Source organism: Teleopsis dalmanni, chromosome 1 (assembly GCF_002237135.1).
Source record: "Teleopsis dalmanni isolate 2A chromosome 1, ASM223713v2, whole genome shotgun sequence".
NCBI classification, from domain to species: Eukaryota; Metazoa; Arthropoda; class Insecta; order Diptera; family Diopsidae; genus Teleopsis; species Teleopsis dalmanni.
In genome coordinates this window covers 152,795,822-152,813,892 of record NC_051846.1, presented here as the reverse complement: position 1 = coordinate 152,813,892, position 18,071 = coordinate 152,795,822, and the positions used below count along the sequence as shown (strand labels likewise).

Here is an 18,071-nt window from a genome sequence, read left to right as displayed (position 1 = left end):
GGTACAGAAAACCTGTAGTAGATAGTCGCCTTCTGCTGAATGTAGAACAGTGACAAAGTAGTTGAAAACCATAAGCTAATATAAAACAATGGTTATAAAATAATTGCGTACATTTGTAAAACATTATTAACAAAATATTTTTGAAATAAAAAAAATGAAAAATTATTTGATATAATTTTTAGAAACAAAAATTTTGAAATTTTGAATCCATTTTAAGTGATAGATTTTACCATTATAAATTCGGAAAATTCACAAAACAATCCGTCATTATTTATTGGTATACTGAATTTTAAATGCAACTGCATAAATACCTATGATGCCGAATACCTTGAGAGCTAATGAAAGGAATCAAAAACTAAAAATCGGGAGGAAAGATTTTGTTGACATCTAGATGTTTTGATATACGATCGAAATAGAAGAACGATGATCGAAATAGTTCATTAATGGAATATTTTGGAATATTGGAAAACACTAAATGGAATATTTTACAACTACAGTTTTCAATACAAACTTGCTTAGTTTTTGATCATATTTTGTTTGGAACAAAAAAAAAAAGAATTAAAGACCACGTTTTTGGACACTTATACTCCACGTGGGAGAGAATTTGTGGAAAACGGGTATCTTCTTTTTTGTCACACACTCTACGATTATATATTATGATGTTAACTGTAGAAGCGTCTCCATATCGATTAAGCATACCAGTTTCTGTACTCTACTCAGACACTGATCTTTTGGTCCATCACTTACTTTCGTTTCGTTAGTTTCTGTCACCATGAGAGAGCCATTGAATAATCACTTCAATTTACTTTATCATAACAAAATTAAGGTAGAAGAAAAAAAACGATACAACACAATTTCTTTTATTTCCTTTCAAATATCACTCAATTAATACTATTTCAGTCAGTAATGAAATATTTATTCTTTTACTAAGTATTGCTATTTAACATAGCGGCAATATAAACTTATCATTCTGACCTTAAAACCTTTTATTTGTTATTTTAAATAACTTTGTATGTAGAACCTTCACGCATCGACCTTATGTAATCCAACTTCTTAGCTAATTGTAGAAAAATCTCTATAAAATTTATTTTTAACCACAAATGCGACTGTCTATCTCTCTATCTCTCTCTTCAAGAAATATTTTTTCTAAAAACTTACCTATAATAAATGCCTTTGTATATATAAATCACTATAATGCACTCTTCTATTCGAAATAGATTCTTCCTCATAGATATAAAATCCAAATTCTTAGCTAATCGTAGAAAAATTTTTATAAAATTTATTTTTAACCACAAATGCGACTGTTTAGCTATCTCTCTCTCTCCCTTCCAAAAATATTTTTCCAAAAAATTATATTAAATGCCATTGTATATATAAATCACTATGATCCACTTTTCTATTCGAAATGCATTCTTCGTCAAAGACATAAAACAATTAATTATAATTTATTTATGAATAAATGCTGACTTTAAGCTACAGAATAATTGGATAATAATAAAATTGTATATTGTTGATTGTAAATCATCCGTGAATCAAACAAATTGGGTTATCCTTTTAGAGGAAAGTCACCTATAATTTTATAAAATAAATGCAGTAATAACTTTTGCCACAATAGAAACCATTCGCAACAAAACCAAAACTTCAACAACCCTTCAATCTTCCAATTTCTGATTCATCTCACTGCCCGACGCACCTTTTGAACAAAACACCTTTACTTCTTTATCTCGAGCCGACACACACCAAGAAAGATGACTACAAATCTTAGCAATTTATTAACATGCCTTTGGAAAATTTGTTCGAAAAAATAGAATAAAACAAAATCCATTTTTTGGCTGAATTCCATCAACCAACTCTTCTTCTCGATGCTGAAGGAGCTGAAGAAAGCTGAAGCCAGAAAAAGAAGGATTTAATGGGACATTAAGAATTTTATTACTACACGTAGCTGTGTGTTTGGCTTAAGTTGAGAACACTGGAAGCGTGAAGTGAGTAGTGGGAGTAGAATAGAAGTGGCACCAAATATTTAAAAGTGAAAAAAGGAGCAGTCAAGCGATGCGCAGCGTTGACATTTTTGCAGTCGTTATGTCAACTTTTGCATAAATGACATTTATTTTGCCTTTCTTTCATTTGCCGAAAATATCTACTATTCACAAAATATTTGAGATACAATTTTTGTTGTAATCAACGAACAGGAGCAACCAAAGATTGGGTGGGCACGCATTAAGGTGTTCGCCTGCATATTAACCACAATTTTAATACTTTTTCTAATTGAATTAATTTGTTGAAAATCTTTGGAATTTTATGCCATTTTGTTTGCTAGAAAATGAAATTGTCTGAACTCCATTGTCAGTTTGAGATAGACTTGACTTTGATTTGTTTGAAATTCTTAAAGATAACGTGAACATAAAATGAAGTAGGTGTATAAGTTTTCTGAAAACAAAAATTATATTAAATAAAGCTGATCTACATAAATTAATCTTTGCAGGGAAAAAACCTTATAAATGTAATAAATTTACTTTTTTTTAAATGATAAAAAAGTTTTTGGTTTTGGTTCTAAGTTTTATGTTTTTTAAATAAAATTTTAAACTTTAAAATTTTAGAGATTTGGTAAAATATATTGTAATTAAAATTTAAAAAATTTTTCTCCAAAAATTTATATTTTTTTTTTATATATTTGACTTTAAATTAAATTTACCATAGTTTCTTAACTCATTGTTGTCTTTATTTTATTTAAAATTATGCAAATATTTGATAATTCTTTTGTTATCAAAATAGATTACCGTTAAACCTAATTGGTTATAGATTTGTTTTATAAAAAACATAATTTAAATGATACAATAAATTGTGATTTCGAAAGAAAACTATTAGTTCATTTGCTTTTTGAAATTTGTTTTTCAACAAGATTTTATCTAAATATTTCTGAACACGTTAGGTAGCCACTTTAAGCAGCAACAACTGTTTTAGATAAGCTTTAGTCAATTTAAAGCTAGATATACTAAACAGTTCTGAAATACTAAACAGGTAAAAATTTATACGTGTCGCGTATAAAAGCTCTACTCCAGACAGTAATCCAAATAGAGTCTCTACAAAATTAAAAATGAATTCATAGGTTAAATCTTCAACTTTTGTCCAAAAATCCGAATGTGTGTTATTAAAACTGAGACATACTCTATTTCTTAACTGCAAAAAAAAAAATCAAATGAATATAAAATAAAATTACTAGTCTGGACAAAAGAGATTTATATATATACACTCAGAAAATTTTTTTTTAGTCTTATGAATGACAAATTTCCTTTAAAGAAAAATGCAAGCCAAACTAAATATTTTTTTTAATTTTTTGTTAATTAGAGTTGGTATCATAAAGTCCACCACATTCAATATAAGGCGAGAAAACTGCATTGCAGGGATTTTGGATGGAATACTATTCCAATCAGTATCAGTGTAATATATCTCAAAGTACTTTTGTAAGACACAACAACTAACTAACTCTGATATAGAAATATTATAATGATTTCAATCAAGAACGCTGAGTAAATTACGCAGGCCTCTTGGTTTATTGCTAACAAATGTAGATTTATTACTAACTAAAGATCTAGATGTTACTTATATAAAAAGTGAGATTATATTGTTATACAAAACTCAAAAAGAATTATCACATAAATCTAATAGCTGTGGCTCTAAAACTTTTGAAAGACTACATGGATTACACATATTGGATGTCGTACTTAAGCAAAAAAAAAATGTAATGAGCATTTGTTATAATATTCAACGGATGTGAAAATATATTTAGTGGGATTAATAGAGCACGTTAAATCAATTTAAGTTAATATTCCACAGAAAGGTTTTACGGTAAAAGATTTTTATTCTGTACTAGCATAATTTTATATCTAAACTGATATGTAGTAACGCCTTACTGAATTTATAATTTATGAGATTTATTGTGTTCAATTTTTATATATTTATCTATAATATATATTTCTATATAATATATGGTATATAATATAATATTTCTATATATATATATATATAATATATATTTCGTATATTATATGAGTTATATTTAATTAGTCATATTTTTCTATATATATATTATATAAGTATATATTTATACCTATGTTTCTAAAAAAAATGCCATAATTTGAAGGCTTTTCTGGCAAGCCTATTTTTAGTCAAAATATATCAAACGAAGACTATCTCAAAACTATATTTAAAGAAAATTTCATTTCAATATCTCTTCTGGTTCAGAAAATACCCAATTTTTATCATCTAATTTTCATTTTGGTTTCGAAGCTTATTTGACTTCTTCCACGGAAGTTTCTACCTGCGCTTAAAAACATGTAAGGAACTTTTTGTTTTTACTGGAATCTGTTTATAAAATGAGTTCTAAATAGTAAGTAATAAATATACAATATATAAACAATATACAATAGAGATTATACAATCAGAATTATGTCCATTATAACAGTAACTGGTAACTGGTACTGATATTGTCACTATCCTTTTTCCTATTCATATTTATTTCTTTGTTTTTTTAGTATGTACAGGCTAGTAGTAAGAAATTTTATCAAAGAACTTTGTCAACTGCGTATGTATAGTTATATATATTTTTATAATATGACTATAGAATTTAATTTTTTCTATTAAAATTTAATTCTGCGTAAGTTTAATCCTTAAAAGATTTTGATCATTAGTAGTAAATGCTCATTCATTCGCTGCTCGTTTACGTATTCAGGATTTGAAAAACAATTATTCTGCGTACTCAGTTTCCGTCAGGTTTTCAGTGATTATTTTCTTTTCTACTAAACACTTCAACTCTTTTCGTTCTTATTATTTCTTTTCTTTTTTAAATTTTTCATTCATCTTTATTTTTAGTATTTTAAGTACAATTATTTTAAATATCGACAAGTACCAAGTCCTTTGCAAACAATTCAACTGCTGCTTACGTGTATCATACGTCAATTTTATTTGAATTAAAGAAGGTGAACATGATTGTTCAATCACAACGAATCTCGTAGTACTCTAAATTTTTTTACCTGATTTTAAGAGTAGATGGATATTTATCTACATATACACTGTGGAGTTATTCGACTTTTAAAAAATTCAAAATTTAAAAAAGAAATGTGTTTATTTTCCATATCTATTGAGATTTATTTACTTGTAACTTTAAATATTATCCATAAATGATATTAATCTTATAAAAAAAAATTCTAAACATCAGATATTGCAAATCTTTGTATTGAAAAGTATATTTCGATGTTTTTATTATGATGCTTCAATGAAATATAATAGAAAAACTTCGTAATGATAAAATGTAGTTATAAATTAATAGAAAATAGTTCAAAAAAAACCTGAACACACCTTACAAGTTTAATTAAGTCTAATTTAAGTTTAATTTAATTAACTAAGTATTTTAATATCAAATAAAAAATAAACCCTCTCTCTTTACTTTCTCAGTCAGTACCCTATGCCAAAGCTATCGAGCATATTTCAAAATTGTTTAAAGCATGTTTATAGGCAAGACCTTGGTAGGATTCGAATTCAGACTACGAATGCCATAGGTTTAATATACGCATCTTGTTTTTAAGAAGGTTAATAATAGTTTGAAAAAATTGAATTAATAGTTTGAAAAAATTTCTGTATAAACGGCTCTATAAACTTAAAAAACGACTGAATAGAAAATGTTAAAAACAAATAAATATTGTTATTCCAAATAATTTGAACATATAATCAATATACAACTTTTTCTTATAATTTTTTTAGTGCAGTTTGCAAGCACCTTATTTATTTTCATTATTTGAAATAATTTTATAACATTACATTCTTACATTACTGAGTACCTGATATGAGTATATGATATAAAATAAAATATAATAAGAAACAGTTATTGCAGTTACTGTAAAAGGACAGAAAGAAAAAAATCACAAAAAATTTATATATCAAAATGTATACATATTTTATATATTGTATGTATAATGTTAAAAGATATTTCATATTTTCATATATAAGACAAAGTTTACAGAACGGTTATCAAATAAATGTAAGGTGACGGATTACTAATTTAAAGTGTTTTTTTTTTTTTGTTGTGCGACGATGTTGTGCCAATGCACCGACCACAATCCGGCACCTCGCAAACGGGGGGCCCGACTTGCAATATTTTAACAGTATTTATAAGACCTTCTCCCATCTCGGGACTACGTTAATATTACTTCAGGGTATAGTCTCTGATTAGTCATTTAGGAATTGCATCTGTGTGACTTTCGTCCACGCCCTACAACTTCAGGTGGCTATCGTTGAACTTCGTCTTGGCGCGATATAAGTGCTTACTTCGGCTGCTTTCTGTCTCGAACTACTTTTTTCAGTCTTAGAATCTATTCAGCAAACAACACTATGCGATTTTAATTTGTTTTATAAATTCTAAAACATTTATACAACAATAGAACCGGAGTTATTGTGTCAGAAAGTAACTGTGTAGAGAGCACAAGATAACAAATATTTGTCTTATCCTAAACACCCCACACAAGCTTATAGTAATCTATGTCATTATATATAATTTAAGTTAATATTTATTATTAGATAGATTAGTTATGATTGCAGACAGCAATTAGACTGAATCAAATTGATCAAATTGATTTAGTCTTACTTAATATCTCAATAGCCTTCTAAAAATTCAATCAATAGTTGCAGAATGCATTACAGAAAAATTGTAGCTCCCGACATTGGGAGTGATGGGTGTTAGCAGGAGCAGTTTTTGTTGCAGTAATAAATTCAAAATGTTTGTTGACATGTGAAAATGTGACTTTATAACAAATTCTATAGAAAAATCTTAACCGGGGACACCACCCTGCCATACCTTTCTTACTATTCCCATTGCAGGCAGTATCCTTCTAACATACATGTACAAATCGTTCTTTGAGTGTTCACCTATGTGCAAAATTATTAAGGACAATGGAATTAAACACTCGAAGTTGTAGAAATTTTCTTACTGCACAATCGAAACGAAATATAAAATGGCAGAGAAAAAAAATTGCACAAATTAGTGACTTACATGTCGGAAAAATGTATGGAAAAGCAAAAAATGGAGGTTGAGGGGCTTCAATTTTTACTGTTGTTCCTATTATTCTTGTTGTTTTTGTTGTTATTATATTATTGTGTGTGTCGGAGTATGTAAAGTAGGTGAAGTGTATATACACACTTATTCTTGATTGTTTTTTGTTTTTTTTTTCCTTTTTTTTAATAATTTTTATTTTGCTCCTACTGACGTTTGTGTTACCTTTCAAGTGTTGTTGGTGCAGACTTTTATGTTCCGGTATGGTTCTGGCAATTACAATAATTTACCAAACCTTTTGTAAAACCTTTTACGAAGTTAATATATGTAAGCTTCGGTATGTGAAAGGATTCCTTGAAACAATCGAAATGAAATGCTTGTACTTATGTTGCAGAAAATTATAGTGAGAATGAGCCTAAACGAGCTAAATTGTGGGTGATACACAATATAGTGCAATAGTGAAATATAATTTTACACTGATTTTGGTACAATTGTTATTATTTTAAATTACTTAACTGTGGTTCTTTTAACATAATTTTTATTCATCACTTTAAGAGCAATACAATGCACATAATATGATATATAACTCTTATGTTAAATAAAATAATTAATAATGTATAACACATTAATAGAACTTTATTGTATTTATAAAACTGGAGAAAGAGGTTTTCAACCTGGACAAGAGAATACACTTAATTTTTTTTTTAATACAGTATTGTAATCATCCTCCAATTTTATATATATTAAAGATTTATTTTGTATGTTCAGTAAGTTTTTGAAATAAATTAAATTTTATTAAAGCTGTGTTATTTAATGAACTCTTGTGCTGTTTTCGATAAAAAAAACAACAGTATTATTGACTACCGAAATATTTCGTATCCATTAATTGAACAAACATCTATTTCCTTGCGGATAGAAATATGTTATATTAAATTTCAATAAAGAAATCTTATTCAATCTTATTCTGTTGCCTGCTTCTCTCGTGACTTGGTTCCAGAAGTACTCTGAGTCTTTAAACTCGGGCTAGAAGCCGGTGGCTGCCTTGTGGGTTTCAACGTAGGGCTTACTTTGTTATTCAGAATAATGTTTTTCTGAGCGTGTGGTCTATCCACTTCTATCTTCTTTTTTTGTTTCGGTCTATATTTCGGTTTAAATTCCACCGAAAATAATAATACTCCGAAAAAGACACTTTTATATACTATACATAAAACTTGTATAAACTAATTTGTTAAATCTTTCATGTTGGATGAAATTATATTAGAATGATGTTATATAATTATTGTATTAGTGTCTTGTATAAATTGAATGGGATTGTAAAGATTTGCCTTAAATTACGTTTTTCCTTATTATTAATATATTTTTGTAGGTGTTTAGCATGTTTTTTCGTTTCTGAGACTAGAAACTTCCCAACAGTTGAAATTCAACAAGTGGCCTTCATTTAAAGATTTGAGTATCTTTAGTATACATATATGATCAAGTTCTAGTACAAAAAATCGGTCACATTCACATTAAAAGCCTGTTGAATTCTTTTATATTTAATTTAGAGTTTCTTAACCTTAATAGAAATTCAGAAGTTTTTCGAATAATAGTGAATTGCAACAACAAAATTTTATTATTTTTAATTAATTGAATTTTTAGCTGACCTCACAGCTGTTTTGAGTATTGCCAAATACCCATCTTTAGTGATCGTTTTGTATTTATTTTTATATTTAAATAATAAGTAAGTAATAATTTTGTTGTTGTATTCACTGTTATTCGAAAAACTTCTGTATCAAAACACTTTAATAGTTTATTAAATGAGTTTAATTTATAGTGTTATATTTAATTTAGATTTTCTTAACCTAAATAGAAATTGAAAGGTTCAACGAATAGTAGTGAATTGTAACAACAAAATTTTATTATTTTTAATAAATTCAATTTTTTGGCTGACCATATCTTATTATGGCCATATATAAAGAATAATGGGTAATCGGTATTATTTATATAATTATGTATATAAATCCATTATCAGTGGTATTTTTGGCATTATCTTTTGTATTCAATAATTATTCGCATATAATAGTTATGTTGTTCTATTCACTACTATTCAAAAAATCTCTCTATTAAAACAGTAGTTTATATTACGGAAATAGTTATAACTGACATCTCTCTCAAGTCAAAAATTCTTATACTTTTATTTAAAAAAAAACTGCGAACATAAAAAGTCAAGTACGGCTTTGGGTCAATTGGTTAAGATGCGCTGATTCTGAGCTTCACATTTGGCAGGACCCGAGTTCGATTCCTGGTACTTACAGTCTCAAACATAATTATATACGAATAATTAAATACAGGAATTATTTCCAAGACCACTAATGATGGGTATTTGGCAATACTCGAAACAGCTGTGTGGTCAGCCAAAATATCAATTAATTAAAATATTATAAAACTGAATTTTAGTTGTTGTAGTTCACTACTGTTCGAAAAATCCTCTTTAAAAAAAATGTAATTAAAATCTAAATTTTTCCAAATAGACATTCTATTAAATCTGTGCATTCCAAATATACATTTTCTGCTGAAACAACCCTGTTGTTTGTCATCACATTATTCTTAACAAAACCATTTTTAAAAACAAAGAGCATAGCATCTATAATATAAATGATCTCATTAAATACAATTAAAATCAATTAATTAGTAGAAATTATTTTCACGCGCCATTATTTAAGCATTTAACACCTTTTTTGCCTGCTCAAGAAATAATTTTGTTGAAGTTTTAAAAATTATAGCGAACGTGCTCAAAACGTATCCTTGAAGAGGCGTAATTAAATAGATGCTCACAGGAAAGTAATCAGGCCATATTTGTATAATAAAAACTCATAAATATTGTCTTTGCAAATTTAAGTGCTTTAACTGAATTTATTGCTTGGATACGCAGTATTACCAACTTCTTTGTCGAAACCCCTTCGCCGTTTAGGCATATTGCATATAAATAACAATTATATTGCTCTATGCTGGCACGTTTGGCATAAAACTTTTCCAAAAAACAAAAAAAAAAGACAAAATAAAAATTTCAACAAAAAACTTTTATCGAGTCATAGTGAAAAAAATTATTTTTGAAAAAAGAAAAAAATAAAAATACTATAGTTAAATTTTATTTTGTAATATTTTGCAAATATTATAAACAGTACTGTACAGTGCTGTTCATAGAAATAACTCCACTCATTAGTTGCCCTACACGCAATTAAACACAAATGGCTTTAGCTTTCCAACAACATTGTGTACGCTCGATGTTCCCCCAATGTAACAGTTACAGTGAGTTTAACATAAATCCTTGAAAACTTCATCCAAGCGCTCGAGGAAGTACTGCCAACTCAAAAACTTACCTCAAAAATTATGTGCTTTCGGAAAATTTGTCGTCCTGGCTCTGTATGTCTTCGTTGCCGACGTTGGCATCGTATCCGTTTATTTCGTGGATTTTTATTTTTCGAAATTTATTGCACGAAAAATTTCACCTGTGCGCCGCGGCGTTACTCTTTTTACGCTTAAATAAACTTTTTTTCGCGGGTATGAATATAAGCAAATTACTACAAAGGACTATACGATATCCCGACACAAAGGATTCATAAATTTCGTAATTTTATAATGTGCATTTTAATGTGAATAAATTAAGTTTGAGGCATTTTCTTTGTATTTCATTTATTTTTTATAATAAATAGTTGAAATTTATTGAAACATTTATTAAATATACTAATATAGACACCAATATATGTTATTACTCAAGATAAATATAACTCAACTACTACAAGTAAAAGAAATAGTAAGACTCCTGTAAGTGCAAAAATAGATAAATAGTAAATAGTAACGAATAAATTCGATATGATTATTATTATATTGGGAGAATTTACAACAGCGATCCAGAGCTCTAATATACCCACTTCATGTAATTACAATTTTTTTTAAGCCCAATTTCCTCCATAAATTGTATTATGAACCTACATTACAGTCTTATTTCTTCATGTAGCATGATTTGCCCACCAAGGTATTGCTTTCGTTTATGCATCAGTTCCGGACAAACTTTCAAACGCGTTTTGAGGCCTCATTCTCTTTCCTTATTCCTTATTGTTACAAGTCTTATTAGAATATGTTCCCAGTTTTGTTAGGTGATAGTTCAATCAATAGTGCCCTGTTGGAACTTTTTTTACAATTTTCAAATTAGTTTTACTTAGTTATATCCTTAAACCCCACTGTGGAATTGGGTTTATTATTCCTGCGGTTAGGCATGCCTGTCATAAGAGGTAACTGAAATGCAACCAGACGTCGGAGGGTATGCCTTAAAAGGTCACAAAAATCCTGAAAAGCTTTTGAGCTGAGCTGAGTAGACGCCGGCTCTAAATAACCATACACCATTCCGAGGTGACAACGAAGGACATTCAAGTTAACACCCTTAATATTTTACAATCCCTAAATCGTTTTGGATTGATAGTCCGTATAAGCGATTTCAATTGCATTAATCCTGGTAAATAATCCCAGTAAAGATTTCTTTGTTCTTCCTCTTCTTTCCGAATGTGTGAGAAGAAATTACCTCCTAACAAGCCTAAGAATGGTTCCGGGCTTACAAACAGCAAAGCTCTTCCTTTCCTGGTAAGTTTATCTGCAACTTAGTTACCGAAAATTCGACCGAGACAAGAATCCTATGATTACAGTCGGGACCCAGAAACCATAAATTTATTTCAGGAAGTTATAAAATTTCAGGAAGTTGCTTTGCAGAAGTATTATATATTATTATATATATTACCAGCCGTCATAACATTGGTGACTGAATGAGTGAAAATATTTATTCGTAATTATAAAAAAAACTAATTTATAAAAAAGTTTGTGCATAATTAGAATATATAAATAAATTAAGTATAAAAATTTATTCAATATATAAATAATTACTGTATAATTTGAGAAATAAAATTATACTGCAATGTATAAATAATATTTAATATTTAAAAAATGTTGAATATTAATATTATATTACAAACATTATATTAATATTATATATACTATATTATCATTATGTGTTATATTATTATTATATATTATGTTATTATTATATATTATATTTATACTGCATATAAATAAATTTGTAATATTCTTACAAATTTAACATATTTATTTTAAAAATATAATGGAAAACACCAAAATTTTACAAAATTAAATGACTAATATTACCTCAACTAAGCGTTTTACCTTATTTTAAATTTAATTTAGAAGTACATATTATAAATATACGTTATTTTACTTTTACCTAATTGATATAAGTTAAATTTTGATTGCTGATAAACGAACCATTTAGCTACCTTACTACTCGTATTGCCCGTTCAAGAGCACAGATAGAACCAAACGTAATCTCACCGTGCGTTCAATTCAAACAAAATAATTTCTACTCATGTTCAGCAAAAGCCAGAACAATCTTTAGCTAAACTGATTATGAGGTAAAACTATAACTCGAAGTTGACTTGATGACTATATTTCGACTGTTGCGCTTCGAGCATTTGATGAAGCACTCGAAAATTTCACAGTTACAACAAAAGTCAGCCAAGTGTATGATGCGTTTATGCCTTTGTCAGTTACACTCTGCGGCATTGGATTCCTGCTCTTTAGCCACTGAATCAACAGTGATGCAGTGAAGGCTAAGTCTGTTAACATATTTTCAGTTGGTCGGTTGTACGGTAGTCTCAAAGCCTTCAGCCAACCTTGCGTGCTATGTAAAGTCCATTCACTTCTCCCATTTTCATAATAATTTAAATTACATTTTAAAAGTTAATTGAAATGGAAATTAGTTGAAATTGTAAAACGAATTGAATTGTATATGATTAGCTCAAATTTGGAATTGGTTTAGCCAAACCTGAATACAATTTCTAATGATTTTTGCACATTTTTTTTTATTTTTGTTCGGATAAATTTCTATAACAAAATTTCATTATAATTTATACACTTGACTGATTATAGTTATTAAAGTTAAATTAAAACTATAGTAAATTAAGAGAAGTAATTGAAATTGTTTTCATTTTCTTTCTCTTAATTATAGATTATGTTAAAGCTATAAGGTTTTCTTGTGAATATAAGTTGTAATTTAACGTAAAATTTTCCAGACGAAAGTGGCTTTTATATTTTAATAGAAACTTATTATATGTCAATGAAGAAGTTTTTTCGAACAGCAGTGAACTACAACAACAAAAAATTTATTTATTTATTTTTTTTTAAATATATATTAATGGAATTTTTGACTGACGATTGAAATTTAGCAATTAAAAATAAATATATAATTAATTAATTAATTCAATTATTCTACAGCTGGTTTATGATTTCGTTCTAATATAAATAGAGCAAGTAAAATTGTAAAAACTTTCATAGCAAAAGTAGCAAAACTCCAGAAATATATGCGAACATAAAAAAGTCAAGCTTTGGATCAGTTGGTTAAGGTGCGCTAATTCTGAGCTTCACATGTGGCAGGACCCTAGTTCGATTCCTGGTACTTGCAGTCTGAAAAATAATTATTTACGAATAATTAATTACAAGAATTATTTCCAAGACCACTGATGATGGGTATTTGGCAATACTCGAAACAGCTGTATGGTCAGCCAAAATTTCAATTAATTAAAATAATATAAAAAAATAAATTTTTGTAGTTGTAGTTCACTACTGTTCGAAAAAACCTCTTTATAAGGTTTTCATTTAAAAAATTGAAAAATATCTATTATACTTTATTTTTACACAAATATATTTAATTAAAAAAAGTCTTAATGTACTAACAACTATAAAATATATATAAAATGGTTTTTTTATATATTTGTATTTAGGCTATAGCTCCCTTCTTGTTAAATAATAAAACTTTAATATTCTTTATTAAACTCTGGAGTTTACCTTAAGAGTCATCATCAGGATTACGATTATAAGTTACTATTATTAAAAATGCATAAACGTCCTCCTCTTTGTTCTATTATTTAATAAGAAGGGACCTTTTGCCAGAATAAAAGTATATAAAAAAAGAACATTTTAATAAACAGGTTGAAAAATAAATTTAAATAAAAAAATTTTATATATAAAATATATTTCTTAACTTTACATATCTAAATTAAAATTAAAAATTGCTACTTTAATAATTTATATTATGTGTTTTTCTTATTATATCAAAAACCTCTTGTAAATTTGGCGGCACTTTGAAGAATCTTAAACGTTCCTCCATACTGCTAAAATCAACTTTCTCCAACTAAAAAATTAAAACAATAATTAATTTCAATGATTTAAGTAATATCATATATAAATCTAAACATACTTCATCACATGAATCCGTACCCGTTGGATCATCCAATGCCAAACGCTCAGCAAATGAAACTATACCACACCAAGTACGAAAATCTATATCACGTAATTTTATATCTTCGTTCTCATAATCCAATAATCGCAACATATTTTTTATATTTATTTCTGTGCCATGAAACTCTAAAACATCTTCCAAAGCCTGTGGCAACACTGACATTGACATTGTACGTTCCACATACTCAGGACGTGGTAATTGTATAATCTCTTCTTCTTCCTTTGTTGAAGTGGTACTCTGCTCATCGATCTTAGAACCCGTTTCACTATCTTCTGGTGCATTGTAATATTTAAGAAAGACTCTCTTATAAAGTCTTTTACGCTGTTGTGAGACCCAAACAAATTTACTTAAATAATCAAGCACTGTCATTTCTAAAAATAGTTTTAATAACATTAAAACCTTATTCTTACTATAAACTATTTATTTACTTTCTAAAGATCTCAGATTAAATGGTACTTCGAACCGTGTTGCTGATTTTGAAAATTTACGTGGCATTTTTTTCTCAGCAAAAGTTAATTTTTCAACTTCCTCCTCAATTGTGTTAGCTGGCTTCGGTTTAGGTGGTATGTACTTGATAGCTTCTCTTAAAGCACGATTAAGCTAAGATTAAGTTTTAATTTCCATTAGTTAATAGAATAGTCACAATAAATGATATACAGTTAGGAGCAAAACTTACATATCTTCCAAAAGTATTTTCAATCACATCTATATCCAAGTCAATTTTAATAGCCTGAAAAGCATCATCAGTAAGAAAACTTCCTTTTAATAGAAGCGGATCACTTTCTCGTTTTTCCTTGTCTGGCATAAGACTAACTGAATTTGGTATAAGACTTGGTCTTGTACTAGGATTTAAGGAATCTGGCCCTAAAGTAGCTATTTGTGTTTCTGGATCTTCACTCAAGTGAAACGTCGTTGTCGCTTATGAAAGTATTTACATGAAATATATAAATACCTTATTCATACGTTTATAATATACCTGTTGTTGGTTTAAGTTTCTTGCGCTTCTTGCCACGTCTTACGTCTTCCTCAATATCAGTAAAATCTCGATCATTAATACATGTCTTTGGTATTTTCTTATCCTCATCTTTCTCTCCTTCTTGCTTACCTACCACATCTAATGAGGATTTAGGCCTATGCTCTTCAGATTTTTGTCGTTTTGGTTTTTTTCCTTCCAAAGCGTCAGCGCTTTTGGGTTTCTTATCTTTCTGTTCAACATCTAGCGCACTTTGTGACATATCTGAAGAGGGTTTCCAATAAAGTGTTTCTTGTGAGTGCGATCTTCGTAAATCCAAAATAATTTTTTTTCTCTTAATAATTTCATTTTTTCCCAACTCAGGTGTGATACAGCGACGATTATTTAGGAAAGAACCGCCACTATTACGTGTATGTATGCTAGTCACGGTTGGTGTAGGTGTCAGTGGGCGTGAATCGGTGTCCGTGTAGCGTCGAAATAAATCTTCTGGAATATTATCTGTTTCATGCAGCTGCACATTATCGCGTTTATCTTTAGCACTTTTGCCATCTGTTCCCTAAAGTATAGTATAGTATGTCGGTGTCACACTTGCGTTTTGATAAATTAATTTTTAACGTTGCTTTACTTACAATTGAGGTTTTTAATTGACTTATAATGTGTTTTACTTCCGTGGGTGCGGGATGATTGCATAGAACTGAACAACCTTTCGCAAATGGATTGAAAAGACCACCGAAAGGCCGCAATGACAGTGGCATTGGCTGTGCCTCAAATTGCTTTGGTAAACGTTCCGATGAAATGTGTTTTTGCTGTACATGTCATATTTGAGATAATTTTAATTTCATTTAATAAAAGAATTAATTAACATATTTGAATATACATAAATTAATAATTTTGTATAAATAAAATAAAAAATTAATTATTAGTTTGCATATAATTTCAAATATTATTTTTATTACCTTTGTGGCAGTAGTATGAGACTTCTGTGGTGTTGGAACTAACCCCGTTCTACTTCTGGTATTCATATTAAAAATATATTATATTTTATAAAAAAAATATATCAATTATTTTTAATAATTTAATTATGTTTTTGTTGTTTATATGGAAAAAGTTTACTTTTTACTATTTTTTTCCATTTCTGGTTATATCTAAACAAAAATGATTGTTTATTTTTATAAACAAACAGGGTTACCATAGTATTACTTTTCGTGTGTTTTAAGCTTATAAATTAGTACAAAATCGTAACAACAAAAAATAGACTGTTATTTGATAATATGTTGCTCCGAAAAATCATAGAATATTGAATTTAAAAAATAAAGATCCGAATATATTTTCTTGAGATTTTCATAAGATCAGGCTAACTAAACAATGTGAAGCATTATTGATTTGATTGATAATATAAAAATTAATATAGAGCATTTTTAAGTAAGGTATGAAATTTTAACGAGAAAGAAAGCGAAATTAATTTGAGTAAATGGGTCAAATATTTGTAATTCTGAAAACTTGTTAGAAATATTTTTTTACAGTTCCAATTTTCCATAACATTCAAATATTTGAGACTGTAACTTTTGAATGGCGCACAGACGGTTTACTTCTAGAGCTGAAATGGTCAATGGCTTGTCCACCATCAGGTATCGATCGAATTAAACTTTTTTGCAGGCAAAGCATTACCATTCATTCAAAACAAATTACCAAACCAACGAAGTCATCACGAAGTTTTTATACCTTTAACTGTGTCAATATCGTGGTGCTGGTCATACAGCTCATCGTTCCATGTAATTCAATTTTTCTTTCGTCTTAGCTTCTCTGCTGCTAATTCTTTCTGTTTATTTTGGAATATTCTCCTAGCCTTTGCTCCGTACAGCTGGACAAGCATGATAAGAAACTTGCAGAGTGTTTTTCGAGAAAAGATTCTTATTCTTTGTACCTACCTAGTCCAAAGTGACTCTATTAGTAAAAGTAATACTTTATTGAATCTCTATGATGACGTCATTTATAGAGTTTGCGTTGTTTCCCAGATAAACAAAGTCTTTGACCACTGCGTACTTATATTTGTCAGAAATGACATGAGATAGCTGTACTGATGGCTTGTGGTGTTGTTCCCTACATGATCATCTACAAATGTAAAAGTAAACTATTATCTATACATTTAGACCAGTAATTCTCAACCTTTTTATGACCTAGGACCACTATGTTAATTTTGGTTTTAATAAGGACCACAAAGTTCAAGAATAATGAACTGTATGATTATTATATATTTTATGTATCTCTGGTTTAATGTATAATGAATTGTGGAAGTACATAGGTACATTATACATATAGGCTATAAAATAGATATATAATTACTTGCAAATTTCTTGTGCTTATTCATAATAAGTAATTGAGGTGGACAAACTACAAACTATGTATCCGTTAAAACACAATTTTTACCCATCTCGCGGACCACCGGTTGGAAACCATTGATTTAGACAAATACGGTCTAATCATACCACCAGTCTTAAATAGCACCAATCGTTTTCAAAAATGCACTGGTGTGTATATTTATATGTTTTATCTTCCTTTGTTCTTATTTTCTCAAATAACTTGCGTCTCCATCATTAGTAAGAATGTGTTTTTTGTTAAAACGTGTAATTGAGAATTCTTTGTTCCCCAACACCACTCAAGCTATTGGCTTATGAAAAAGTTATAATTAAAATCTCACTGTTAAATGAATTAAT

General features: G+C 28.4%; 1 protein-coding gene across 1 annotated transcript in view; it reads right to left on the bottom strand.

Moving 5' to 3' along the window:
- Positions 1 to 16,379, bottom strand: part of LOC119666471 — a 40,040-nt gene extending 23,661 nt beyond the window's left edge. Inside the window, exons 1-7 of the mRNA XM_038075747.1 lie at positions 16,314 to 16,379; positions 15,987 to 16,163; positions 15,361 to 15,913; positions 15,061 to 15,302; positions 14,813 to 14,984; positions 14,343 to 14,755; positions 14,178 to 14,276 (exon numbers count right to left, since the gene is read on the bottom strand). Coding sequence (XP_037931675.1) covers positions 14,178 to 14,276; positions 14,343 to 14,755; positions 14,813 to 14,984; positions 15,061 to 15,302; positions 15,361 to 15,913; positions 15,987 to 16,163; positions 16,314 to 16,379 — 1,722 coding nt within the window. The remainder of the gene's footprint in view (positions 1 to 14,177; positions 14,277 to 14,342; positions 14,756 to 14,812; positions 14,985 to 15,060; positions 15,303 to 15,360; positions 15,914 to 15,986; positions 16,164 to 16,313) is intronic.
- Between the last annotated feature and the right edge of the window lie 1,692 nt (positions 16,380 to 18,071).